The sequence below is a fragment of the Scyliorhinus canicula genome, chromosome 18 (assembly GCF_902713615.1).
Source record: "Scyliorhinus canicula chromosome 18, sScyCan1.1, whole genome shotgun sequence".
NCBI classification, from domain to species: Eukaryota; Metazoa; Chordata; class Chondrichthyes; order Carcharhiniformes; family Scyliorhinidae; genus Scyliorhinus; species Scyliorhinus canicula.
Genome location: NC_052163.1, coordinates 111,599,522 through 111,627,114, shown reverse-complemented (window position 1 = coordinate 111,627,114; position 27,593 = coordinate 111,599,522). Strand labels below are relative to the sequence as shown.

At 49.6% G+C, this 27,593-nt stretch overlaps 1 protein-coding gene across 1 annotated transcript in view; it reads right to left on the bottom strand.

Moving 5' to 3' along the window:
• LOC119952944 (unconventional myosin-IXb) overlaps positions 1-27,593 on the bottom strand; it is a 136,948-nt gene that overhangs the window by 4,550 nt on the left and 104,805 nt on the right. The window contains exons 16-25 of the mRNA XM_038776582.1: positions 26,074-26,181; positions 24,267-24,443; positions 23,402-23,443; positions 22,871-22,982; positions 21,709-21,782; positions 21,349-21,541; positions 19,828-19,956; positions 12,832-12,937; positions 10,262-10,393; positions 2,712-2,826 (exon numbers count right to left, since the gene is read on the bottom strand). Coding sequence (XP_038632510.1) covers positions 2,712-2,826; positions 10,262-10,393; positions 12,832-12,937; positions 19,828-19,956; positions 21,349-21,541; positions 21,709-21,782; positions 22,871-22,982; positions 23,402-23,443; positions 24,267-24,443; positions 26,074-26,181 — 1,188 coding nt within the window. The remainder of the gene's footprint in view (positions 1-2,711; positions 2,827-10,261; positions 10,394-12,831; positions 12,938-19,827; positions 19,957-21,348; positions 21,542-21,708; positions 21,783-22,870; positions 22,983-23,401; positions 23,444-24,266; positions 24,444-26,073; positions 26,182-27,593) is intronic.

The window sequence follows — 27,593 nt, the reverse complement described above, 5'->3', positions numbered from 1 at the left end:
AACCCTCTCAGAATCTTATATGTTTCAATCAGATCGCCTCTCATTCTTCTGAACTCCAATGAGTATATCAACCATTCCCAGGAATCAGCCTAAGTGAACCTTTTCTGAACTATATCTGGACAAAATATTCATGTACAAAATATACCACCCCAACACTATGAGCTTTTATCTTATGTATAGCACTTTATTGGATGCCTTTTGGCAATCCAAATATACTACATCTACTGGCTCCCCTTTATCTACCTCACTTGCCAAGAACTCTTAATAAATTTGTCAAGCTCAATTTCCCTTTCACAAAACCATGTTTTTAAAAATAAATTTAGAGTATCCAATTCATTTTTTCCAATTAAGGAGCAATTTAGCGTGGCCAATCCACCTACCCTGCACATCATCGAGTTGTGGGGCTGAGACCCACACAGACACGGAGAGAATTTGCAAACTCCAGACAGACAGTGACCCAGAGCCGGGATTGCATGTGGGACCTCGGCGCCGTGAGCCAGCAGTGCTAACCACTGCGCCACCGTGCTGCCCTTACAAAACCATATTGACTCTGCCCGATTGTATTATGATTTTCTCAATGTCCTGCTCCTAATAATAGGTTCTAGTATTTTGTCAATGACCAACATTTGGCTAACTGGCCTATAGGTTCCAGTTTTCTGCCTTCCTCCTTTTTTGATATTTACGGCTTTCCAGTCTGCTGGGATTTTTTCAGAATTCAGGGAATTTTGGAAGATTGTAACCATTGCATCCACTTTATCTGCAGCTACTTCCTTTAAGACGCTGGGGTGAAAGCCATCAGGCCCAGAGGACTTGTCCGCCTTTAGTCCCATGAGTTTTCCTCATACTTTTTCTCTGGTGATTGTGATTGATGGATGGAGTCTTGTTGATCCCACACCTGGTGTATTGTGTCCAATTTTGGTTTCCTTACCGAAGGAAAGATATACTTGCCATAAAGGGGGCGCAACAAAGGTTCAGCAGACTTAATTCCGAGGATAGAGGGATTGTCATGTGAGGAAATATTAACCAGATTGGGCCTTTATTCTCAGGAGTTTAGAAGAATGAGAGGTGATCTCATTCAAACATACAAAATTCTTCCAGGGCTCGACAGGACAGATGCTGGAAGGCTGGTTCTCATGGCTGGGTGGTTCTAGAACCAGAGGACACAGACTCCGAATGAGGGGCAGGCCATTTAGGACTGAGATGAGGAGGAATTTCTTCTAATTTCCCAGAGGGATGTGGAGGCTCCGTCATTGAGTGTGTTTAATGTGTAGAAAAGCAGCTGCATGGTGGCACAGCGGTTAGCACTGTTGCCTCACAAGACCAGAGATCCCGGTTTAATTAAAGCCTTGGGTGACTGTCTGTGTGGAGTTTGCACTTTTTCCGCTGTGTCTGTGTGGGTTTCCTCCGGGTGCTCTGGTTTCCTCCCACAGTCCAAAGATATGCAGGTTAGGTGGATTGGCCAAGCTAAATTGGCCCTTAGTGTCCAAAAAGGTTAGGTGGGGTTACGGGGATAGGGCGGAGGCGTGGGCCTATGTGGGATGCTCTTTCCAAGGGCTGGGCCAAATGACCTCCGTCTGCACTTTAGGGATTCTATAATTCTATTGATCTCTGTCTTAAAGACATCAAGGGTTACGGCTATAGTGCAAGAAATTGGTGTTGAGGTCGAACATCAGTCATGACAACATTGAATGGTGGAGTGGGCTCGAAGAGACTACTTCTGCTATTTCTTATATTCTTCTATTTTTACATGTTCTTCCTCCAGTGGCTCATGAATTAAAGCCTATTTCCCCCACACCAATCTTTGAGCCACGCATTCAACTCTCTGATCTTATTTTCCTATGCCAATTCGCTTGAGGCTCAGGGAGCAATGCAGAGCTTTTTGGTTCTGCTTTTGAATTTAGTCCTAGCTGCTCATCCTCAGAACTTCTTTTTTTTAGTCCTACCTATGTAGTGGTATCCACATGAACCCTGACAATCGGATCCTTCCCCTCCTATTCCAGTTCCTCTTCAGCTCGGTGGAGTCCTTAACCCTGGCACGATGCAGGTAACACAGCCTTCGGGATTCTCGCTCTTGGCTGCAGAGAACAGCATTTATCCGGGACAACGGACTCAAAGGAGTTGAATCACTTCCTCGGGTTCGTGTGCAACAGGCTCCAAGGGGGCACAATGGCCTGCTCTGGTTCCTGCAGAACAGGCTCTAAGGGGGCAGAATAGCCTCCTCTATTGTACAACAAGCTCGATGGAGGCAGAATGGCCTCCTCTATTGTACAAGCTCGACGGGGGTAGAATGGCCTCCTCTATTGTACAAGCTCGACGGAGGTAGAATGGCCTCCTCTATTGTACAAGCTCGACGGAGGTAGAATGGCCTCCTCTATTGTACAAGCTCGACGGGGGTAGAATGGTCTCCTATTGTACAACAAGCTCGACGGGGGTAGAATGGCCTCCTATTGTACAACAAGCTCGACGGGGGTAGAATGGCCTCCTCTATTGTACAAGCTCGACGGGGGTAGAATGGCCTCCTATTGTACAACAAGCTCGACGGGGGTAGAATGGCCTCCTCTATTGTACACCAGGCTCCAAGGGGCTGAAGGTCCTCCTCTGCCTCATGCACAACAGGCTCCAGGGTGCTGAACCCCTGGCTCATGGACATCAGGCTTAATGTGACTGAATGGCCTCCTCGATGCTCACTATATGTGATTTTGCTGACTTACTCGGAGGAGTGAGAGGCGCCGGACTGCGAGTTGCTCCTCCGTCTCCAGTTGAGCAATTCCATCCATTTTGATTTTGTACATCCGCATCTGTTCGGTGATCAGGAGCTCAACACACCTGTTATCAAAACACGAAGAAGATATGCTCAAAAACAGAAAAGCATATTCACGTATGAACTGCCAAGCAGAAAGTAAGAACTTGCATTTACACAGTGCCTTCCAGCAGCTCTGGATCCACAGTGCTTAACAGCCAAAGGATTACATTTCCCAAGTGTGGTCACTGCTGTAATATAGAAAGCACAGTAGCCAATTTGTGCCAGATTCTACAAACATGTAATTTGATAATGGCCACATAATCTGTTTTAAAGATGTTAGCTGATCGATAGATGTTGACCAGGTCACTAAGAGAACGCCAAGGCTCTGAATACTAACAGGGTGTTAATTGTATCAACTGGGGTTCAGTACATGAAGGTAGAGAGCACTAGTTCAATAGTTACTCAAGCACATATAAAGAGACACTTACAGACACAGGCAAAGTGTGAAGTCAGGAGATATATACCTGCAATATTTTACACCGTGAATAAATCTATCCTAAGTAAAGACTGGCTCTGGATTCTACTTCACCACTGGCTATCAGGAGCGTAACAATGGGATATTTTACAGCCACCTGAGGGGGTAGATTAAGCCTGGATTTAAACGTCTCATCAGAAAGGTGGCACCTCTGGCAGTGCCGCACTCCCTCAGTTCTACCACAAGGAGTGCCAGACTAGATTATGGGTTTAAGTATTTTAGTGGGACTTGAACCCACGATGTTCTAAGTCAGGTGACTACGAGTTTACCTCCATCATCTTCAGTTGCCTGACGCGAATGATGGGAACCCATGATGAGCAAGGCAATGGGATTTCGGTGTAAAACGGAGATGTCCAATTAGTCCCACTCTTCCCCACTGATCTTGAAAAATTGACCGATTTGGAGAGAATAGAGAAACTGGGATTGTTTCCTTACAGCACAGAAGGTTAAGGGGAGATTTAATAGAGGTGATCAAAATGAAGAGGAGTTTCCGTTTTCAGGGGTAGGAGGGCAGCAAGCAGAGGACACGGATCGAAGATCATTGGCCAAACAGCCAAAGACTGGATGAGGAGGTATTTTCTTTTGAGGTAGCGGGGGAAAGAAATAATTGGATAGCTCTTTCCAAACACTAGCACAGACACAATGGGCTGAATGGCCTCTTCCTGTGCGTTATCAGTCCATGATCTCAGCTGGTCATCTGCTAACTGCCCTCACCCTCTTGATAATGACCCACCGACTCCTTGCTGGAATGTGAGTAAATTGGGAGCGTGACTCCAGTCACAAATGTTCTGAGACTTTACTGTTGTGACTGACATGAAGACTGGAGAGTCGAGGGCAGCACGGTGGCCTAGTGGTTAGCACAGCTGCCTCACGGCGCTGAGGTCCCAGGTTCGATCCCGGCTCTGGGTCACTGTCTGTGTGGAGTATGCACATTCTCCCCGTGTCTGCGTGGGTTTCGCCCCCAGAACCCAAAGATGTGCAGGGTAGGTGGATTAGCCACGCTAAATTGCCCCTTAATTGGAAAAAATAATGGGGTAATCTAAATTTTTTAAAAAAGACTGGAGAGTTGGATGGGGCACCTTGACCTCCCATCGAGTGCCTACCCCCAGTTTTGGGGGGGGGGGAGAGAAATAACGGAGTGCCAAACAAGTGACATTCTAAAGTCAATGGGGGGTTTCACTTTAGGCAGCAAACTCATTGCATGGTTTCATCCATCTCTCCGTGTGCAAAGGAATGAACGACAGGCATTGTGAATCTTGTGCAGGAAGTGTGCGGATCCGCAGTAAAGATCTGCCAGTATTTATTTAGCATGTGCATACTCACAGAGTCAAACAAATGAAATGAAAAAAAATGAAAATCGCTTATTGTCACGAGTAGGCTTCAATGAAGTTACTGTGAAAAGCCCCTAGTCGCCACATTCCAGCGCCTGTCCGGGAAAGCTGGTACGGGAATCGAACCATGCTGCTGGCCTGCTTGATCTGCTTTAAAAGCCAGCGATTTAGCCTTGTGAGCTAAACCAGCCCCTTGTCAACGGCCTTGTCAGTGGTGAGATGGCCTGTTTAAACCCACCTTCAAATTTAGCCAGCAACCCCTTCCCGACGGTTTTCAAAAATGTTTGTTCAGGAAAGTCGTTCTGGAAAGTCTACACTGGCTGCCCCTCCTGAATAACCTCGAGAGGGACCATGAAGAGTCAAACTTGTTGCTGTGGATCTGCAGTCACCTGTAGACCAGACCAGGTAAGGATGGCAGATTTCCTTCCCCACAGGACATTAGTGAGTTCAGATGGGTTTTTAATGACTGGCGATGATTGCTTCATTACTGATACAAACTTCCAATTCCAGATTTTCTGAGATAAATTCAAGTTGCATCAGTTGCCACAGCGGGATTTGAACCGGTGTCTGCAGGGCATTAACGTGGGCCTCTGGATTACTAATTCAATGATATTACCAGTATGCCACCATCGCCCCCTGCGAGGGATTGTTTGGACTGCACCGCAGATGCAATCTGGATGGTCTTTGCAACCCCACTGGTGTTGAGTGGCAACAAAGGGGCCTTGGCTAGTGTGCAAATGGGTTAAAAGGACCTACTGTTGCCGTGGGAGATTACAACCCGGTGGACAAGCAATGGGGTCTTCAATAAGAGTGGTTTATTTTGGATTGTTTTCTCCTGTCATAGGTCTTAAGCTGTTACACCGGCTGGGTGAGTTTCGCCATATGTGGTGGCGTGGGGGAGGACGTACTGCTGGTGAATTGTGGAGGTTATTGAATAAAGGCAGGCTTGGGTTTGAGTGGGCCTTCTTCAGTAGCTTGCCTGTTGTAATTACCCTCCTGATGTTGGAGGTGGGGGGGGGGGGGGGGGCAATGTTGCTCAAGACAGGGAGCCAGGATCAAAGACTACCTGGGATGGTGCGCACTGTTGAGTTGCACATGGAGAAGTTTGGTGTGGGCAGATTGGCACCACACAGGGTCGCAGTATCCTGCAGTCGGGGACATGACGGCAAGAGCAGGACTCCTTAGGGTCTTGGCCTCTGTAATTGTCCAAGAGGTACCAGTTGGTTTGCTGTGGGGCTTATTGCAGTTTTTAATTTGATGAGGTGGTGGGTGCACCGGAGGGTTCTCTGTCAAGGATGACACGTGGATCGATGGAGGGGGAATCTTGCTTCAGTCTCTAGCTATCCAGGGTGACATTCAGTTCCCTTTTAGCACTGGCATTGTGAAGCACAATTGTGCTGGAGACTCTTATTGCTGCTTTTGCACATGCTTTCTGGAGTGGGCCAGCTTTGTTTTACCATCGTTTTGTGTTTTTTCCAAGAAAGTCTGAGCCTATATCCCACACCAGATGCTGTCTGCATTAATAAACGTTTGCGAGTGGGCTGGGGACAGGCCATTGGTGTACAATTTGGATGATCCCCCCGGGGAAACCCAGTTCAACAGGTCTGTGTTATGAAGAATCCCAGTATCATGATGCCAATAATGACCGGCAACATGACATCTGCCAGCGTCAAACAGCCTCCGACTGCTGCAGACTTTGGCAGGAATACAGTAATCAGCTGTTCCTGAGAAGTGACCAGACTAAGGAACAGACAGCGTGGCTCTCACATTTCAATAAAACATCAGCATGGATTAAACTACATTCTCCACAGGGCAGTGGCACAGCATCAACATCAGGTAACATAGAAATATGGAGAATAGGGCAGAAGGCCATTCGGCCCTTCGAGCCTGCTCCACCATTCATTATCCAACTCAATAGCCTAATCCCACTTTACCCCCCAATGTACTTTAATCCCCTTTGCCCCCATGAGCTATATGTAACTGCTTCTTGAAAATATACAATGATTTAGCCTAAACTGCTTTCTGCGGTAGAGAATTCCACAGGATCGCCAATCTTTGGGAGAAGGAATTTCTCCTCATCTAGGTCCTAAATGGTCCACCCGTATCCTCAGACTGTGACCCCTAGTTCTGGGCACCCCCACCATCGGGAACTTCCTTCTTGCATCTACCCCGTCTTGTCCTGTTAGAATTTTATAGGTCTTTATGAGATCCCTCTTCATTCTTCCAAACTCCAGCAAATACAATCGTAACCGATTCAATCTCTCCTCAAATGTCAGTCCCACCATCCCAGGAATCAGCCTGGTAAACCTTTGCTGCACTCCCTCTAGAGCAAGAACATCCTTCCTCATATAAGGAGACCAAAACTGCTCACAATATTCAAGGTGTGGCCTCACCAAGGCCCTGCATACACACAGTGCTGTTACACACAGTCAGTGCTGAGACACAGACACACAGTCAGGGCTGAGATACACACACAGTCAGTGCTGAGATACACACACAGTCAGTGCTGAGACACACACACAGTCAGTGCTGAGACACACACACAGTCAGTGCTGAGACACACACACAGTCAGTGCTGAGACACACACACACAGTCAGTGCTGAGACACACACACAGTCAGTGCTGAGACACACACACACAGTCAGTGCTGAGACACACACACACAGTCAGTGCTGAGACACACACACACAGTCAGTGCTGAGACACACACACACACACACAGTCAGTGCTGAGACACACACACAGTCAGTGCTGAGACACACACACACAGTCAGTGCTGAGACACACACACACACAGTCAGTGCTGAGACACACACACACACACACAGTCAGTGCTGAGACACACACCCAGTCAGTGCTGAGACACACACACACCCAGTCAGTGCTGAGACACACACACACCCAGTCAGTGCTGAGACACACACACACCCAGTCAGTGCTGAGACACACACACACACAGTCAGTGCTGAGATACACACACACAGTCAGTGCTGAGATACACACATACTAGTCAGTGCTGAGACACACACACACAGTCAGTGCTGAGACACACACACACAGTCAGTGCTGAGACACACACACACAGTCAGTGCTGAGATACACACACACAGTCAGTGCTGAGATACACACACACAGTCAGTGCTGAGACACACACACACACACAGTCAGTGCTGAGACACACACACAGTCAGTGCTGAGACACACACACACACACAGTCAGTGCTGAGATACACACACACACAGTCAGTGCTGAGACACACACCCAGTCAGTGCTGAGACACACACACACACAGTCAGTGCTGAGATACACACACACACACAGTCAGTGCTGAGACACACACACAGTCAGTGCTGAGACACACACACACACAGTCAGTGCTGAGATACACACACACACACAGTCAGTGCTGAGATACACACACACACACAGTCAGTGCTAAGACACACACACACAGTCAGTGCTGAGACACACACACACACAGTCAGTGCTGAGACACACACACACAGTCAGTGCTGAGACACACACACACAGTCAGTGCTGAGACACACACACAGTCAGTGCTGAGACACACACACACACAGTCAGTGCTGAGACACACACACACACACAGTCAGTGCTGAGACACACACACACCCAGTCAGTGCTGAGACACACACACACACACAGTCAGTGCTGAGATACACACACACACACAGTCAGTGCTGAGACACACACCCAGTCAGTGCTGAGACACACACACACACACAGTCAGTGCTGAGACACACACACACACACAGTCAGTGCTGAGACACACACACACACACAGTCAGTGCTGAGACACACACACACAGTCAGTGCTGAGACACACACACACAGTCAGTGCTGAGACACACACACACAGTCAGTGCTGAGACACACACACACACCCAGTCAGTGCTGAGACACACACACACAGTCAGTGCTGAGACACACACACACAGTCAGTGCGGAGGCACACACCCAGTCAGTGCGGAGGCACACACACAGTCAGTGCTGAGACACTCAGTCCTGTTACACACACACACACACACACACACAGTCAGTGCTGAGACACTCAGTCCTGTTACACACACAGTCAGTGCTGAGACACTCAGTCCTGTTACACGCACACACACAGTCAGTGCTGAGACACTCAGTCCTGTTACACACACACACAGTCAGTGCTGAGACACTCAGTCCTGTTACACACACACACACACACACACACAGTCAGTGCTGGGACACTCAGTCCTGTTACACACACACACAGTTAGTGCTGAGACACTCAGTCCTGTTACACACACACACACACAGACACACAGTCAGTGCTGAGACACTCAGTCCTGTTACACACACACACAGTCAGTGCTGAGACACTCAGTCCTGTTACACACACACACACACAGACACACAGTCAGTGCTGAGACACTCAGTCCTGTTACACACACACACAGTCAGTGCTGAGACACTCAGTCCTGTTACACACACACACACACACACACACACAGTCAGTGCTGAGACACTCAGTCCTGTTACACACACACACAGTCAGTGCTGGGACACTCAGTCCTGTTACACACACACACACACACACACAGTCAGTGCTGGGACACTCAGTCCTGTTACACACACACACAGTCAGTGCTGAGACACTCAGTCCTGTTACACACACACACACAGTCAGTGCTGAGACACTCAGTCCTGTTACACACACACACAGTCAGTGCTGGGACACTCAGTCCTGTTACACACACACACACACAGTCAGTGCTGAGACACTCAGTCCTGTTACACACACACACACACAGTCAGTGCTGGGACACTCAGTCCTGTTACACACACACACACACACAGTCAGTGCTGAGACACTCAGTCCTGTTACACACACACACACACACACAGTCAGTGCTGAGACACTCAGTCCTGTTACACACACACACAGTCAGTGCTGGGACACTCAGTCCTGTTACACACACACACACAGTCACTGCTGGGACACTCAGTCCTGTTACACACACACACACACAGTCAGTGCTGAGACACTCAGTCCTGTTACACACACACACACAGTCAGTGCTGAGACACTCAGTCCTGTTACACACACACACAGTCAGTGCTGGGACACTCAGTCCTGTTACACACACACACAGTCAGTGCTGGGACACTCAGTCCTGTTACACACACACACACAGTCACTGCTGGGACACTCAGTCCTGTTACACACACACACACACAGTCAGTGCTGGGACACTCAGTCCTGTTACACACACACACACAGTCAGTGCTGAGACACTCAGTCCTGTTACACACACACACACACACACAGTCAGTGCTGAGACACTCAGTCCTGTTACACACACACACACAGTCAGTGCTGAGACACTCAGTCCTGTTACACACACAGTCAGTGCTGAGACACTCAGTCCTGTTACACACACACCCCCAGTCAGTGCTGAGACACTCAGTCCTGTTACACACACACACACAGTCAGTGCTGAGACACTCCATCCTGTTACACACACACACAGTCAGTGCTGAGACACTCAGTCCTGTTACACACACACACAGCACTGGAACACTCAGTACTCGCTCTGTCTCTCTCTCTGAATGCAGTATTAGTTTCACATTGCAATAAGATCAGATGAAAACCCACATGGTTGTCTTGGAGACATCTTTCATACTTGTCAGCGGATCCGAGTTGTCTGGTGAACGGAGAATACATGGTGCAAAGACAATCGCCAGAGCGTTGGGAGACATGCGATTCATCTCTTCTAATACAGCCACTCTGAAACCAAGAGTACCATCATCGTAAGGAGACAGCTTCTAACTATTCACAACAACACCAATAGGAGCAGAGAGTTCTGCGAATTGACAATGGTTCCATTGGGACTAATTAGGTGAAAGTTTGGTTCATTGTCATTCTGTACAATGCCTTGCATCTACATTGTGCTTCTGCCAACGCACTTCGCAGAAGATAATCAGTACAGATGAATCCCAAGATCGAAAAGGAGATTTCAGGCCAGGTGATCAAAGCTCAGTCAGAGGCAGTTTTAAGCACAGCAGGGGTAGCTGAAAACATGGGCTGGGATTCTCCGATCGAGTTCATCCCATCATCGCTGCAAGCAGGAACGGAGAACGTGGCGCTCAGCCAAATCTCCATTGACTGCAGCGGGACCCAGCCCCATCGGCGAAACGGACAGAGAATGCCGGCCCTGGTCACCAATGGTAAGGAAAGGGTCGGAGGTAGAGGAAGGTAGCATTCAGGATGCTGATCGGCAAATGGAGCTTGGTGCAAGCTGCGGAGTTTTGGACGTGCTCAAGTTTGCAGAGTGTGAAAAATAGAGAGCTGACCAGAATATTGGCATATTAACGTTGTGGGAGTTTACAAAAGTGCAGGCGAGGGTTGGGCAACAGATGAGCCTGGGAAGGAGCTGAAACAGGATGATGATACTGTGGAAGCAGGAGGTGAGTGACCTTGGTCAGATGCTCAGATCAGTCAACATGACTGAGTGGCCAGGGAGGAAGATGAAATCAATGTCAAGAGAAAGAAGTTTGTGGCAGGGGCCAAAGATGATGGCTGCGATATTACCAACGTTTAACCGGAGGAATTTGCAACTTGTCCAAGGCACGGAGATGGCACGTTGAGAAAGGTGGGGGGGAAGCCAGTGCTAGATATCATAAACGTACACGAGGAACCTGTCCCCATAGCTATCAATAAAGTCATCAACTGGGAACATATGGATGAAGAGGAAGAGTCCAAGGGCCAATCCTTGAAGGATTCTGCTATAACAGTTAAGTGTAGGAAGAGAAGCCATGGTTGGAGATGCCCTAGCTGTGGAAACAAAGCTGTACAGTCCCACTGTACAGGGGGGGGGATTTGGAAGGCAGGACCTTTGGAATAATTGGGCGAAAGTTCTGTCCATTGAGGTATTGATCAGGGGAATAATTGGAAAGGATTATGATTATAATCTATTGGGATTCTGTCCAATGGGATGCGATTTAGTGGGATTGAATTCTGACTGCAGGAATGAATGGGAAGTAGTCACATTTGACTCACTGGGATTGTATCCAATAGGAATGAATGGGAAGAGTTTGGGTTGGTTGGGGCAGCGTACACAGAGTCCATTTTAACATGACTCAATCTCACATTTCCATATGCCTTTCACATCCTCAATGTTTCAAAGTGACTCAGAGCGAACAAAGTCTTTTTTTTTTTAAAGCGTAGTCATTATTGTATTGAAGGGAAATGGTGTTACAGAATTGTTTAAAGCTGCACAGAACTCAATGAATCAAAGTATATTTCCGTTTTTATGAAATTATCAACAGTTTGAATAAATGAATTCCCTGCCAAGCCAGATGGCAGACTGCCCACTCTGCCAACCAACCTGGCAAAGCTGGTGTCCAGTGTCAGGGAGCCAACTGTCCCGATTCTTCACCGACTGGGTCAGGATCCCAATGGGGTCACTCTCTGAGCGTGGAAGGGCGAGGGGAGCTTGGGTTCCAATTGGCAGGTCCTTAATAGGATGTAGAACTGATAATTTGGAAAATCAAAGGTTCAATAGGGCAGCACAGTAGCATTGTGGTTAACACAATTGCATCACAGCTCCAGGGTTGCAGGTTCCCGGCTTGGGTCACTGTCTGTGCGGAGTCTGCACATTCTCCCCGTGTCTGTGTGGGTTTCCTCCGGGTGCTCCGGTTTCCTCCCACAGTCCAAAGATGTCAAGGTTTGGTGGATTGGTCATGCTAAATTGCCCTTGGAGTCCAAAATTGCCCTTAGTGTTGGGTGGGTTGCTGGGTTATGGGGATAGGGTGGACGTGTGGGTTTGGGTAGGGTGCTCTTTCAAAGAGCCGGTGCAGACTCGATGGGCTGAATGGCCTCCTTCTGCACTGTAAATTCTATGAATAGCAATCGTTACCCCTCCCCACCCACTGAAAATCTGACCTGGCCATCCCACTCCTTAACCCCTCACCAAGTGTGAGCCCCCATTCACCCCGCAACCCAGCACAACCCCCCCCCCACCCCTGCTGAGAGCATGGCCCCAACGGAGGGAGCGTGACCCCCCACCCCCATTTATCTCTGTACCAGCTCTTTCCAATGTGAGAGCACAAGGAAATGAAAGCTTCTGGCCTGAGCGATAAGGTTTGAATATCGACTTTGATCAGGAGAAGCATGTTCTAAAGACCCAATTGCCATGGTAACTCCATTTCCAGTGGTCTTCTTACTTGACCAGGTGGAAGATGAGGCGCTCCAGCGTGCAGTGAATGTGGCCAGGCAGCTGATCCAGGACACTGTAAACCGCTTGTATCTGTTCCTGTCTCCCTGGGTGTTCTGACGAACAGAAGGAAAGAAAATTAAACAGCATAGAAATGGGAAGTGATACATTTTACCAATAAGGAAGGAAGGAGACGGGTTTTTTTCCGTGTGTCGGACCGCTCGGTTTAGAATGTTAAAATTTTAAAATTATAAATGCCTCAATAAAATGTTTTCTAAAAAAAAAAGAGGGAGCGGTAATATGAACCAACAATATCATGTCAAAGAGAACTTAGGAACAGGGAGACCTGGGATGTGCAGACACACGGCTGTGAAAGTAGCACAAGAAGTTAAGAAAATAGTGTAAGAATATGGAACCCTGGGTTTGAGAAATAGAGTACAAAAGGTAAAAGAGCTGGTTTATAGCTCAGTGCACTAGACAGCTGGTTTGTGATGCAGAATAAGGCCAACAGCACGGGTTCAATTCCCGCACCGGGTTCAATTCCCTCTGTGTACCTGAACAGGTGCCGGAGTGTGGCAACTAGGGGCTTGTCACAGTAACTTCATTGCAGTGTTAATGTAAGCCTACTTGTGACAATAAAAGATTATTTTATTTATTTAAGCCTTTATAACCAACTGGTTACTCAATCGAGTATTTTGTTCAATTCTGTAATCGCACTTTAAGAAGGATCTTGGACAGGGGCAGAGGAGATTTACTTGGAAGTGTTTCCAGTGACTGTAGGTTGGGTAACCAGAGGGACACAGATTCTATTTTTTCGCCCAGAAAATATTTTATGAAGGCATTTATAATTTTAACACTTTTAAACAGAAAAATCCAACAAGGACAAAAAAACCCACAATAAAATGGCCGACCAACAGACCCCAACCAACATGGTCCATACAAATACTCTGCCTCACAGCCCTCACTCCATTGGTTTTCTTATCCTTGTTCATCACTTCCATGCCTCCCTCTTCCCCCCCCCCCCCTATTCTCCCCCCCTTGCTGACAGACTAATTTTCCTTAAAGAAGTCAATGAACGGCTGCCACCTCCGAGTGAACCCCTGTAACGAACCACTTAAGGCAAATTTGATTTTGTCCAACTTGAGAAATCCCACCATGTCATTTACCCATACCCCTGACTTGGGGGGGCTCCAAGTCCCTCCATCCCAGCAGAATCTGTCTCGGGGCCCCCAGGGAAGCAAAGGCCAAACTGTCGGCCTCTCTCCCCACTGGGCACCCGGATCTTCCGACACTCCGAATATCGCCACCCTCCCTTCCAAGACCTCAGACATGACGTCCGCGAATCCCTGCCAAAAGCCCCTCAACCTCGGTCACGACCAAAACACGTGTGCATGATTCGCAGGACCCCCCCCCCCCTCCCCCCTCCCCCCCACCTCCTCGAAGAACCTGCTAATAGAGACCACAGTCATATGAGTCGTGTGGACCACCTTAAATTGTACCAGCCTGGCACACGACGAGGATGCACTGACTCTCCTCAGGGCCTCCTCCCATAGCCCAACTCCCAACTCTTCCTCCCCACTCCATCAGCTCCTTATATATTCCTGTAACCTTCCCCTCCCCAACGCCTGTTTTTGACATCACCTTATCCGGTAGTCCCCAGAGTGGGAGGCGCGGGAAGCCCGGGACCTGCCTCCGAACCAAGTCCCGCACTTGGAAGTACCGGAAGCCATTCCCACCTGGCCACTCGAGCTCCCCCTCTAGCTCCTCCAAACTTGGGACGCCCTCCTCAATAAACAGATCTCTGAATCTCTCGATGCCTGCCCGCTGCAACCTCCTAAATCCCCCGCCCAGCCCCCCCGGAGCGAACTAGTGATTGTCACAGATCGGTGACCACACCGACGCCCCCTCCAGTCTCATGTGCTGCCTCCATTGTCCCCACACCCTTAGGGCTGCCATTGGGGTGGTGGAGAACCGAGCCAGCGGGAACGGCAGAGGTGCCGTCAACAAAGCCTTCAGACTCATGCCCTTGCAAGATGCCCCCTTGCCTGGATCGCAAAAACCTCGCTCTTGACCATATTCAGTTTATAACCTGAGAACTGGCCATATTCCTCCAGTATCCCCATAAACCTTGCAGTCCCTGAAAACGTGTCCGTTATATAAAGGAGCAGATCACCCGTATAGAGCGAGACCCTGTGTTCCAACCCCCCTCGCACTATCCCCCCACCAAACGTTTGATGTTCACAGTGCCATTGCCAAAGGCTCTATGGCCAGAGCAAACAGTAGTGAGGAGAGTATTTTAAACACAGGCTAAAATATTCCAACCTCACCCGATTTGTCCTTACGTTTGCCACCGGTGCCTGATAAAGCAACTGGACTAAATCCATAAATCCCTGCCCGAACCAAATCTTCCCAGGACCTCCCACAAATATTTCCACTCCACCCGGTCGAAGGTCTTTTCCACATCCATGGCCACCACCACCTCGATCTCGCGCCCCTCCATAGCCAACAATATTACATTAAGGGGCGCCTAATGTTGGTCGCCAGGTGTCGCGCCTCAACAAACCCCGTCTGGTCCTCCCCTATCACCCTTGGGACACAGTCCTCGTTCCGTGAGACCAGGATCTTTGCCAACAATTTTGCATCCACATTTAGCAGGGAGATTTGGCCTCTACAACCCACAGCTTTCCGGATCTTTATCTCGTTTCAAGATAAGGGAAATCAATGCCTGCAATAACGTTGAGGGGAAAACTCCCAACTCCTTTGAGTCATTAAAAGCATTTACCAAAAGAGGCCCCAAGCATTCTGGATAACCTCTTATAGATCTCCACCGGGTATCCGTCTGGTCCCCGCGGCTTTGCCCGATTACATCATCCCCAACCCCTCCATTACCTCCCCGAGCCCGATTGAGGCACCCAGATCCTCCACTAACTCCTCGTGTACCCTCGGGCACTCCAGCACCCCCCCCCCCCCCCCCTAAATTATTTCATCTCCTCCTCCCCGGCTGGGGATTCCGACTTATACAACTTACTGTAAAACTCCTAAAAAACACATCATTCATCCCCGCCAGGTCCAGAATCACCTCCCCGCAGTGTCCCTCACTTTCCCTATCTCTCTCGTCGCCTCCTGTTTCTTCAACTGATGCCCCAGCATTCTACTAGCTTTCTCCCCATATTCATAAACTGCCCCCTTACCCTCCTCAGCTGTCCCACCTCCTTCCCTGTGGACAGGAGTCCAAATTCTAGTTGCAGTGTCTGCCGCTCCTTCAAAAGCCCATCTTCCGGAGTCTCCGCATGTCTCCTGTCCACCTGTAAAATTTCACCTACTAGTCTCTTTAACTCCGCCATCTCCTAATGGGCCCGAATTGAGATGAATTCTCCCCTTCAATGTCTCCCAAACCACCCACGCCAACACCTCACCCGAATCATTGCTATTAATATAGCCCCGAATGGCCTCCCTCACCCGCTCACATACCTCCTCCTCCGCTAACAGCCCCCCATCCAACCTCCGTTGCGGGCGCTGGGCCTTTCCTTTACTAACTTGCAAGTCCACCCAATGCGGGGCGTTGGTCTGACACCACTATTGCTGAATATTCAGCACCTCAGCCAGTAGCATTTTGTCCATCACAAAGATGTCTATACGGAAATAAGCCTTATCCACATGGGAGGAGAACAAAAATTACTTACTCCTCCATTCCCCAAATCTCCACGGATCGCCCCCCCCCCCCCCCCCCCCCCCCCCCCCAATGTGCTCCATGGACCCCTGGAGCTCCTGCGCCATAGCTGATACCTTCCCAGACTTAGAACTCGACCATACCACCTTGGATCCAGAACCGTATTAAAATCCCCTCCCATGATCAGTCGATGCGAATCTAGGTCCGGAATCTTCCCCAGCACCTGTCTCATAAATTCCACGTCGTCCCAGTTCGGGGCGTATATATTCACCAACTCCACAGCCATTCCCTCCAGTTTCCCACTAACCACCTCTATATTCTCCACCTTGAATGGCGCCCGCTTATTAACCAAAATCGCCACTCCCCTCGTTTTGAAGTCTAACTCCGAATGAAACACTTGCCCAACCCATCCCTTCCTCAACCTAATCTGAACCCCACCTTCAAACGTGTCTCCTGCAGCATGGCCACATCCGCCTTCAGTAACCTCAAGTGCGCGAACACACGGGCCCTTTTGACTAGCCCATTCAGTCAACGAACGCTCCACGTGACCAGTCTGGTCAAGGGACCCCCCCCCTGCCCCTGCCGATCAGCCATAACCTCTCCTAGGCCAGTCTTTGGCCCATGTCCCGCACCTCCCCTGGCATGCCCTCGGGAAACTACTGTCATCAACCCTCCTCCTCCACTTTGGAAGTCCCCTCCCCGTCAGCAATACTGTCCAAACCCCCCCCCCCCCACACCCGATCCTCCCACTGATCTTCAGCTCACCCCCCACTGCGCTTCCGTGAACTAGCCTGCCCAGCTAGCCCGACAGCCCCCGCCCATGGTGCCTAGCATGCTCTCCCCCCCCCCCCCCCCCCCCACTGATTCCCATCCTCCCACTCGAACCTTACTGCAAACAATCAAGACAAAGGATTGGATTTTGTTTATTGTCATGTGTACCGAGGTACAGTGAAAAGTATTTTCTGCGAGCAGCTCAACAGATCATTAAGTACATGAAAAGAAAATGAAAGAAAATACATAATAGGGCAACACAAGGTACACAATGTAACTACATAAGCACCAGCATCAGGTGAAGCATACAGGGCTGTAGCGTTAGAGGTCAGTCCATCAGACGGTCGTTTAGGAGTCTGGTGACAGTGGGGAAGAAGCTGTTTTTGAGTCTGTTCGTGCGTGTTCTCAGACTTCTGTATCTCCTACCCGATGGAAGAAGTTGGAAGAGTGAGTAAGCCGGATGGGAGAGGTCTTTGATTATGCTGCCTGCTTTCCCCAGGCAGCGTGACGTGTAGACAGAGTCAGTGAGTGTGAGGCGGGTTTGTGTGATGGACTGGGCTGTGTTCACGACTCTCTGAAGTTTCTTGCGGTCTTGGGCCGAGCAGTTGCCATACCAGGCTGTGATGCAGCCAGATAGGATGCTTTCTATGGTACATCTGTAAAAGTTGGTAAGAGTTAATGTGGTCATGACAAATTTCCTTAGTTTCCTGAGGAAGTATAGGTGCTGTTGTGCTTTCTTGGTGGTACTCGTCAACATGGGTGGACCAGGACAGATTTTTGGAGATGTGCACCCCTAGGAATTTGAAACTGCTAACCATCTCCACCTCGGCCCCGTTGATGCTGACAAGGGTGTGTACGGTACTTTGCTTCCTGAAGTCAATGACCAGCTCTTTAGTTTTGCTGGCATTGAGGGATAGATTGTTGTCACTGCACCACTCCACTAGGTTCTCTATCTCCCTCCTGTATTCTGACTCATCGCTATTCGAGATCCGACCCACTATGGTCGTATCATCAGCAAACTTGTCGGTGGAGTTCAAGAGGCAAGAAGTAAAAACAAACAAACAATCCCTCCCAAGGTCCAAACACAGAGACCCACCCCTCATCCCTTAACAAAGAACGGTAAACAAGCCTAAAGCCAAAAAACAGAATAAAGAAAAATGAACACCAAAAACAAAGTTTTTCGCAATACAGTTCATTCACTCCACTTCTCGTCCATGAAAGTTCACGGTCCTCCTTCTCCTGCCAGTCCATTCTCTTTCACAAAGTCCACTGCCTCCTCCGCCGAGCCAAAGTATTATTCCCGGCCCCCATAGGTCACCCATAGGCAAGCGGGGTACAGTAGTCCGAATTTTGCGCCCTTCTTGTACAGAGCCGACTTGACCTTATTAAAGCTTGCCCTTCTCTTTGCCAGCTCTGCCCCCAGGTCCTGGTACACACGGATCTCGCCACCTTCCCAGGTGCAATGCCGCGTCTGCCTGGACCACCTCATGATATGCTCCTTATCAAGGAACCGATCTAACCGTACCACCATCGCCCTCGGCAGCTCGCCCCCCTGGGGCTTGCGCATCAGCGCCCTGTGGGCTCGATCCATCTCTAAGGGCCGGCCAAACGCACCTTTCCCAAGCAGCGTCCCAACATACGCACCAGCATCCATTCCTTCGCTCTCCTCCACAGACCCACGATCCAAATGTTCTGCCACGAGATCAGTCCTCCAGGTCCTCCACTTTCTCCAGCAGTCGCTTCTGCTGGTCTCGCATCAGTCCCATCTCCGCTGCCATCGAGGTATACTGTTCTTCCTGCTCTCCCGCCTACTCCTCCAACCTTTGGATCGCGTCCCTGGGCTGCCAGTCACGTCTCAACGCGGTCAACCATCGCCTTGATCGAGTCCACTGCCTAGGCCAGGTCCTCCAGACTTTCCTTCCACTGTTGGGTGACCTTCTCTTTCAAGAAGCTCACCAATTGCTCCATCGACCACCGAGCCGCAGGGCCGACTGCTGCTACTCCGCCATCTTCATGTGCGTTGCCAGCACCTCACCACCCTTGTCAAACAATTGGTTTGCTCTTTTTCGGGCACTTCTGGGTCCGCCGCTCCATAAACTAGGAGGTCGATCTCTTCTGCTCAGACTTCTACACCTGTTTTCCTTAAAAGTTCCTGCTGCAAACCGGGGTAAAGGCCACAAAAAGACCGCCATGAGCGGGTGCCACCTGTGACCACTCACTCCATGGCCACCACCGGAAGCCAGAGGGACGCAGATTCAAGAGGATTAGCGAAAGAACCAGGGGAGGAGGTGACTCTTTTTTTTTTTACACAGCAAGTTGCGGAGATCTGGAAGGTGTTGCCTGAAAGGACTATGGAAGCAGATACAATAGGAACTTTCCAAAGAGAACAAGTAAATACTTGAAGGGTCAAACTTTCCAGGGGAGTGAGATTAATTTGACCGATCTCTTAAGAGTTGGCACTGGGATGATGGGCTGAATGGCCTATTTTGGTTCTGTACTTTCTATCATCCAGACCTCGGAAATGTGAAATACCCGAAGTGAATAATACCAACTGCAGCGACTCACCAATAGCACGCAGGAAGTCACCGTACAGGGCAAAGGTCATCAGTGGGATCGGGATTTCACGCAGCCATTGCTTAAGCACGCCAGTGATCGCATGAATGTGGTACTTCTCCAAACCAACCAACGTAGGGCCTGAAACACAGAGACACAAACATTTCAAACACACAGTGGTGTACACAGGGTTAGATACAGAGTAAGGCTCCCTCTGCACTGTCACCTTCAAACACTCCCAGGACAGGTACAGTATGCGGGGGGGGGGTTAGATACAGATTAAAGCTCCCTCTACACTGTCCCATCAAACACTCCCAGGACAGGTACAGCACGGGGTTAGATACAGAGTAAAGCTCCCTCTACACAGTCCCCATCAAACACTCCCAGGACAGGTGCAGCACGGGGTTAGATACAGAGTAAAGCTCCCTCTACACTGTCCCCATCAAACACTCCCAGGACAGGTACAGCACGGGGTTAGATACTTTCTTTTGCATCAGTGTCTTTTGCATTGATGTACTGGGATGGGGATATTTATAGCGCATCCTCCTCCAGTGAGTTGTTTAATCGTCCAACACCATTCATGACTGAATTTGACAAGACTAGAGAGCTTAGAACTGATCCGTTGTTGTGGGATCACCTCGCTTTGTATATCTCTTTTTTGCAGCCGCTGTGTGGCACGCAAGTGGTCCTGTGCTATAGCTTCATTGACACCTGGTTTTATGGGGGGGTGGCAATCAACAGGGGGTTTCCTTGCCCATGTTTGACCTGATGCCTTGAGACTACATGGGGTCCAGAGTCAATGTTGAGGACTCCCAGGACAATTCCCTCCCGACTGTATATCACTGTGCCACCAACTGTGAGTCTGTTGCTTGACTCGTCTATGATACAGCTCTCCCAATTTTGCCACAAGCGCCCCAGATATTAGTACAGAGGGCTTTGCAGGGTCGATGGGGATGGGTTTGCCGTTGCCATTTCCAGCACCTTAGGTTGATGCCGGGTCAAACATTCACCATGTTACCACCAACCATTACCCCGTCAAACAAAGTTTGTGGCGATTTGATAGAACTTAGTGTCTCACTTGGCCATTTCAGAGGGCAGATAAGAGTCAATCGCATTGCTGTAGATCTGGAGTCACATGTAGGCCAGACCAGGCAAGGACGGCAGATTTCCTTCCCTAAAGGACATTCGTGAACCAGTTGGTTTCTTACGACAACTGACAATAGTTTCATTAGACTTTCAATTCCAGATTTATTAACTGAATCCAAATTCTACCAGCTGCCTTGGTGGGATTTGAACCTGTGTCCACAAAGCATTGGCCTAAACCTCTGGCTTCCAGTCCAGTGAGGTTACCACCACGCCACCGCTCCTCCTGACACAGAAACAGGGTAAAGCTCCCTTACACTGAGGGGCTAAAGGTCTATTTGGTTGGTTGTCACTCGTGACCATTTCCTTACTGGGTGTACAAGTGGTGCTCATCACCGAGACACGTGGTAACAATCCGTGACACAAAGCAGCACAGGAACAATCACCCACCCTCTTCCAACTTCTGCCGTAACTCCTTCATCTTATTTGCTGCCCCAGATTTCCGGTAAATCCCCTCGGTGTACAGGCCGTTCATTTCCACGTACTCCATGAGCACCTCCATCACCACAGGCACCGTCTGATTCTCGTCTGTCAGCGCACAGACCCGTACCCCGAAATGCGGCGACGTCCCCTCAAGGTCACACTGACAAGAGAGAGAAGACAACAGTGAGTTTGACAAGTGCAGCCACGGCTGTGATAGTGCCACGTGGCCCTGGCATGATGATGGTCTGTTGGCAGTCGCTAATGCTTGCCATGTAGTGACCACCCCTGCAGCTGCGTTCAACCATGTACCCCATTTAAATAACTCACCTTTCTGTTGCTGTCCATTTGGCAGGGGCATTGGATCTTCATGAGGCATTTCTTGTGACATGTCAATTTGCAGGCTAGGAACAGAAGCAAACAGATCGTTTAGCTGGGTCGATCCTGAATACTGACCAGTCCAAAACATCCAGTAGGTCCCGAGGAGCTCGTCCCTTCTGTTGGGACTGAAACAAACTTTCAGTCAATTTGTTTCAATCTTCCTCGCAACAGATATAGAATTGGCCCCACTGCATCAGCAAATGAGTAGCAGGATTTTTAAAAATTATGCAATTGACACCAAATGGACTCTTCAAACTACAGCAACATCTCCCAATAAAAGCAGGATTGTTTTACTAACAAAATTCATTGAGTGGAGGATAATAATAATCTTTATTATTGTCACAAGTAGGCTCGCATTAACACTGCAATGAAGTTACTGTGAAAATCCCCCAGTCGCCACATTCCGGCGCCGGTTCAGGTACACAGGGGGAGAATTCAGAATGCAGAATTCACCAGACAAGCATGTCTTTCGGGACCTGTGGGAGGAAACCGGAGCACCCGGAGGAAACCCACGCAGACACAGGGAGAACGTGCAGACTCCGCACAGACAGTGACGCAAGCCGGGAATCGAACCTGGGACCCAGGTGCTGCTGTGAAGCAACAGTGCTAACCACTTTGCTACCGTGCCGTCCGCAAGTAGTTACACAATATAAATCAATCACAGTCACATGCAACAGTGTGGGCATCAGATGTGACAGGGGAATCATCCAATTGGCTCCATTCTGGCCAGGAATAGCGACATCCCTATATGCGACCATACTTTGCTCACACCTGGCGATGTCCCACCGTTGTTCTGGATAAAGAGCTAATCCCCTCCTCTGCTCTGCACAGACTGAGCTGGAGACTCCTTGGTACCGGGCTAACTGAGAGTTACCATCCAGGCCAATGCCCTGATTATTTTGGTGCATAGAACATAGAACAGTACAGCACAGAACAGGCCCTTCGGCCCTCGATGTTGTGCCGAGCAATGATCACCCCGCTCAAACCCACGTATCCACCCCATACCTGTAACCCAACAACCCCCCCTTAACCCCACTTTTCAGGACACCACGGGAAATTTAGCATGGCCAATCCACCTAACCCGCACATCTTTGGACTGCTTGGTACTTACTGCAGCAGAGCAGGACCTTCTCCATGGGCCAGATGTAGGAGGAACACTGCTCACACGACTGACGGATATTCACCTGGTAGCTACGGAACAAATGGCCAAGATGCTCCTCCTTCTGAAAAGTTCAAATTGGAACAAATCACAAACCATCACCCAGGAAGCAGCCGTCAATAAACAAAGGAGCGCCGCCCAAGAGCAATCAAAAACTCGGGAGTCTCAAGAGTGTTCTGTCCAAGCCCCTAGAAACGCAGTCAAACGCCCAAGTCAGAAGGACATTTCATTCTGTCTCGAGGACTTTGCGGAGAGTAAATTGGACATTGCGGTATGTATCTTTACGAGTTTTGCTCAATGCTCTCAGGGCATGAGGGGCATCTCCTCCCCCCCACTGTGGCTGACACCTCCAAACCAGATTTGTGCAAATAACCCTCGCAACACAGCCAATTATTGCTGAGCCAAGACTGGTCGGATAGATCCTGTGATAGAAACCAGTCTCAAAGGGGAACAGAAAATGAGATTTTGTGATCCAATACTTACAATTTGGTTCCGTTTCCGCCTCTTCTTCCGGGCTTTTGCTGGCTGTTAAAGCGAGAAGGAGAGAGAAAGACCCTGGGTCAACATACAAGATGGCTGCTGCCCTCCCTCTCCTCACAGCAGAATGAGAATGTGAGAAATCAGGAACTGAAGGAGGCCTTTCAAACCCATGAGCCTACTTCACCATTCAACCAGATCTAGACTTCAAATCTATTGATCTGCCTTTGTCCAGTATTCCCGCTACCATTGTCCAACAAAAATCTTCATTTTCTCACTATCGGCCTATTGATTCCCTTTATGTTTAAAGCATGTCAATTAATCTCCCCCCCCTCAGTTCCCTAAACCCAAGGGAATCCATCACAAAGTCGGGGGGAGGAGCAGCGGGGGATGGGCTCCTACACTCAAACACATCCCCGGCTCAGTCATGGCACTATCACCATACCCAATATGGACTGAAACATAGGGAAACCATTTGGCCCTCTCTGAAAGGGATATCCAGTTAGTCCTGCTCCTCTGCTCAATCCTGCAAACCAAAAGTTATTAAATCAACTTTCAGACAGCACATTTCAGACCAGAACAACTGGCTAAACAAGCAAAATTCTCACCTCCCTCTTTGGCCCTTTAACTAATTCTCTTCAATCTGGGATCCTCTGGTTACCGACCCTCCCGCTAACGGAAACACTTCCTCATTGTACACTCTATCAAAACACTGTGATTTTGGGCACCTCAATTGCCAAATCGTCTCTGCCCCAAGATCAATCTCTGCAAAAAGCTGAACTTCCTCATTCCCGGTGCCAATCCAGCAGATTCTGTCTGCGTCCTCACCAAGTCTTTGACATTCTTCCCGAAATGCGGTGTCCAGAATTACCTTAAGCAGCTCCATCTCCTCCTTCTTCGAATAACTTCGAGCAAACTCGTCCAGCAAGGATTGGAAGAGGTTGAGAACAAACTGGACCTCGGTCTTCTGTCTCTCACCCACTAGTCTGGTCAGGAGAAGATGATAATTCCGCATCAGGTCCTTGTAGCTCACGTGCGTTTGTCCATTCTACAGATTGGGTCAAATGATGGAGGGTGAGACAAAGAAAGGGTGATCAGGTCGCATTCACTGCTTTGCATCATTGGTACAGAACTCGCTGGTCAAGCAGAGCAAAGAGGCCCAGGTTCAGTACCTCACCTATACTCATCCAACTGCTGAACATCCTGTTCGAGGGCATGTGCCTGGGTCAGGCAGCTGATGGAAGGACTGGCCTTAGCTGTTCAACTCTAATAACCGTCAAGGTACAGAAATTAGGGGCAGATATGTGGTGTGTGTCTGGGTGGGTGAAGTGTGGGTGGGCGGATGGATAGAGTGCGGGTGGGGTGTGGTTGGGTGGAACGTGTGTGCGCGCTGCACCCCAGTGAGAGTCAGTGTGTGTGGAACCCGTACCCCAGTGAGAGTCAATGTGTGTGGAACCCATACCACAGTGAGAGTCAGTATGTGTGTGGAACCTGTACCCCAGTGAGAGTCAGTGTGTGTGTGGAACCCGTACCCCAGTGAGAGTCATACCCCAGTGATAGTCAGTGTGTGTGACACCCATACCCCAGTGGGAGTCAGTGTGTGTGGAACCCGTACCCCAGTGGGAGTTAGTGTGTGTGGGACCCGTACCCCAGTGAGAGTCAGTGTGTGTGGAACCCGTACCCCAGTGAGAGTCAGTGTGTGAGGAACCCGTACCCCAGTGAGAGTCAGTGTGTGAGGAACCCGTACCCCAGTGAAAGTCAGTGTGTGTGGGACCCACACCCCAGTGAGAGTCAGTGTGTGTGTGGAACCCACACCCCAGTGAGAGTCAGTGTGTGTGTGGGACCCGTACCCCAGTGAGAGTCACGTGTGTGTGGAACCCACACCCCAGTGAGAGTCAGTGTGTGTGTGGGACCCGTACCCCAGTGAGAGTCAGTGTGTGTGGGACCCGCACCCCAGTGAGAGTCAGTGTGTGTGGAACCCGTACCCCAGTGAGAGTCAGCGTGTGTGGAACCCGTACCCCAGTGAGAGTCAGTGTATGTGGAACCCGTACCCCAGTGAGAGTCAGCGTGTATGGAACCCGTACCCCAGGGAGAGTCAGCGTGTGTGGGACCCGTACCCCAGTGAGAGTCAGTGTGTGTGAAACCTGTACCCCAGTGAGTGTCAGTGTGTGTGGGACCCGTACCCCAGTGAGAGTCAGTGTGTGAGAAACCCGTACCCCAGTGAGAGTCAGTGTGTGTGAAACCCGTACCCCAGTGAGAGTCAATGTGTGTGGGGACTGTACCCCAGTGAGAGTCAATGTGTGTGGAACCCGTACCCCAGTGAGAGTCAGTGTGTGTGAAACCCGTACCCCAGTGAGTGTCAGTATGTGTGGGACCTGTACCCCAGTGAGAGTCAGTGTGTGTGAAACCCGTACCCCAGTGAGTGTCAGTATGTGTGGGACCTGTACCCCAGTGAGAGTCAATGTGTGTGAAACCCGTACCCCAGTGAGAGTCAGTGTGTGTGGGACCCGTACCCCAGTGAGAGTCAGTGTGTGTGGGACCCGTACCCCAGTGAGAGTCAATGTGTGTGGAACCCGTACCCCAGTGAGAGTCAGTGTGTGTGGGACCCGTACCCATGTTCACTCACAGCTGTAGTGCAGTCACGGCCCTGTTTAGAAAGGTCAGCAGATTGTACTCACATGGACGGGATACATGCTTTTGAGGGTCTGTCGGAATTGTACGGTCACTCCGATGAACAAAGTTTCGATTTTTGATTCCTGGGACACGAGCGTACTGAGGTCATTGACCTGAAAATGAAATAATATTGAGAAATGACCAATCACCGATAGAGAGATAGGACAAGAGGATGGAGATAGAGTTGCGGCAGGCGTGGAGAAGTGACTGGAAGGGAGAGGGCGGGATGATAGAGAGGAAATACAGGGAGAGAGGGGGGTGGATTGAGTGAGAGGTAAAGAGGGAGAGAGAGAGAGAGAGAGAGAGCGCATGTGGAGAGAATGCATGCTAGGGGAGAAGGAAGTGGTAGACCATAAGACCATAAGACATAGGAGTGGAAGTAAGGCCATTCGGCCCATCGAGTCCACTCCGCCATTCAATCATGGCTGATGGGCATTTCAACTCCACCTCCCAGCATTCTCCCCATAGCCCTTAATTCCTCGCGACATCAAGAATTTATCTATCTCTGCCTTGAAGCCATTTAGCGTCCCGGCCTCCACTGCACTCTGCGGCAATGAATTCCACAGGCCCACCACTCTCTGGCTGAAGAAATGTCTCCGCATTTCTGTTTTGAATTTACCCCCTCTAATTCTAAGGCTGTGCCCACGGGTCCTCGACTCCTCGCCTAACGGAAACAGTTTCTTTGCGTCCATCCTTTCTAAGCCATGTATTATCTTGTAAGTTTCTATTAGATCTCCCCTTAACCTTCTGAACTCCAACGAATACAATCCCAGGAACGCCAGCCGTTCCTCATATGCTAGACCCGCCATTCCAGGGATCATCCGTGTGAATCTCCGCTGGACACGCTCCAGTGCCAGTATGTCCTTCCTGAGATGTGGGGCCCAAAACTGGACACAGTACTCCAAATGGGGCCTAACCAGAGCCTTATAAAGGCTCAGTAGCACATCGCTGCTTTTATATTCCAACCCTCTTGAGATAAATGACAACATAGCATTCGCTTTCTTAATCACGGATTCAACCTGCATGTTTACCTTTAGGGAATCCTCGACTAGCACTCCCAGATCCCTTTGTACTTTGGCATTATGAATTTTCTCACCGTTTAGAAAGTAGTCTATGCTTGGATTCTTTTTTCCAAAGTGCAAGACCTCACATTTTCTCACGTTGAAATGCATCAGCCATTTCCTGCACCACTCTCCCAAACTGTCTAGATCCTTCTGCAGCCTCCCCACTTCCTCAGCACTACCTGCCTGACCACCTAACTTCGTATCATCAGCAAACTTCGCTAGAATGCCCCCAGTCCCTTCATCCAGATCATTAATATATATGGTGAACAGCTGCGGCCCCAACACTGAACCCTGTGGGACACCGCTGGTCACCGGCTGCTATTCCGAAAAAGAACCTTTTATCCCAACTCTCTGCCTTCTGTCAGACAGCCAATCCTCAACCCATGCCAGTAGCTCACCTCGAACACCATGGGCCCTCACCTTACTCAGCAGCCTCCTGTGTGGCACCTTATCAAAGGCCT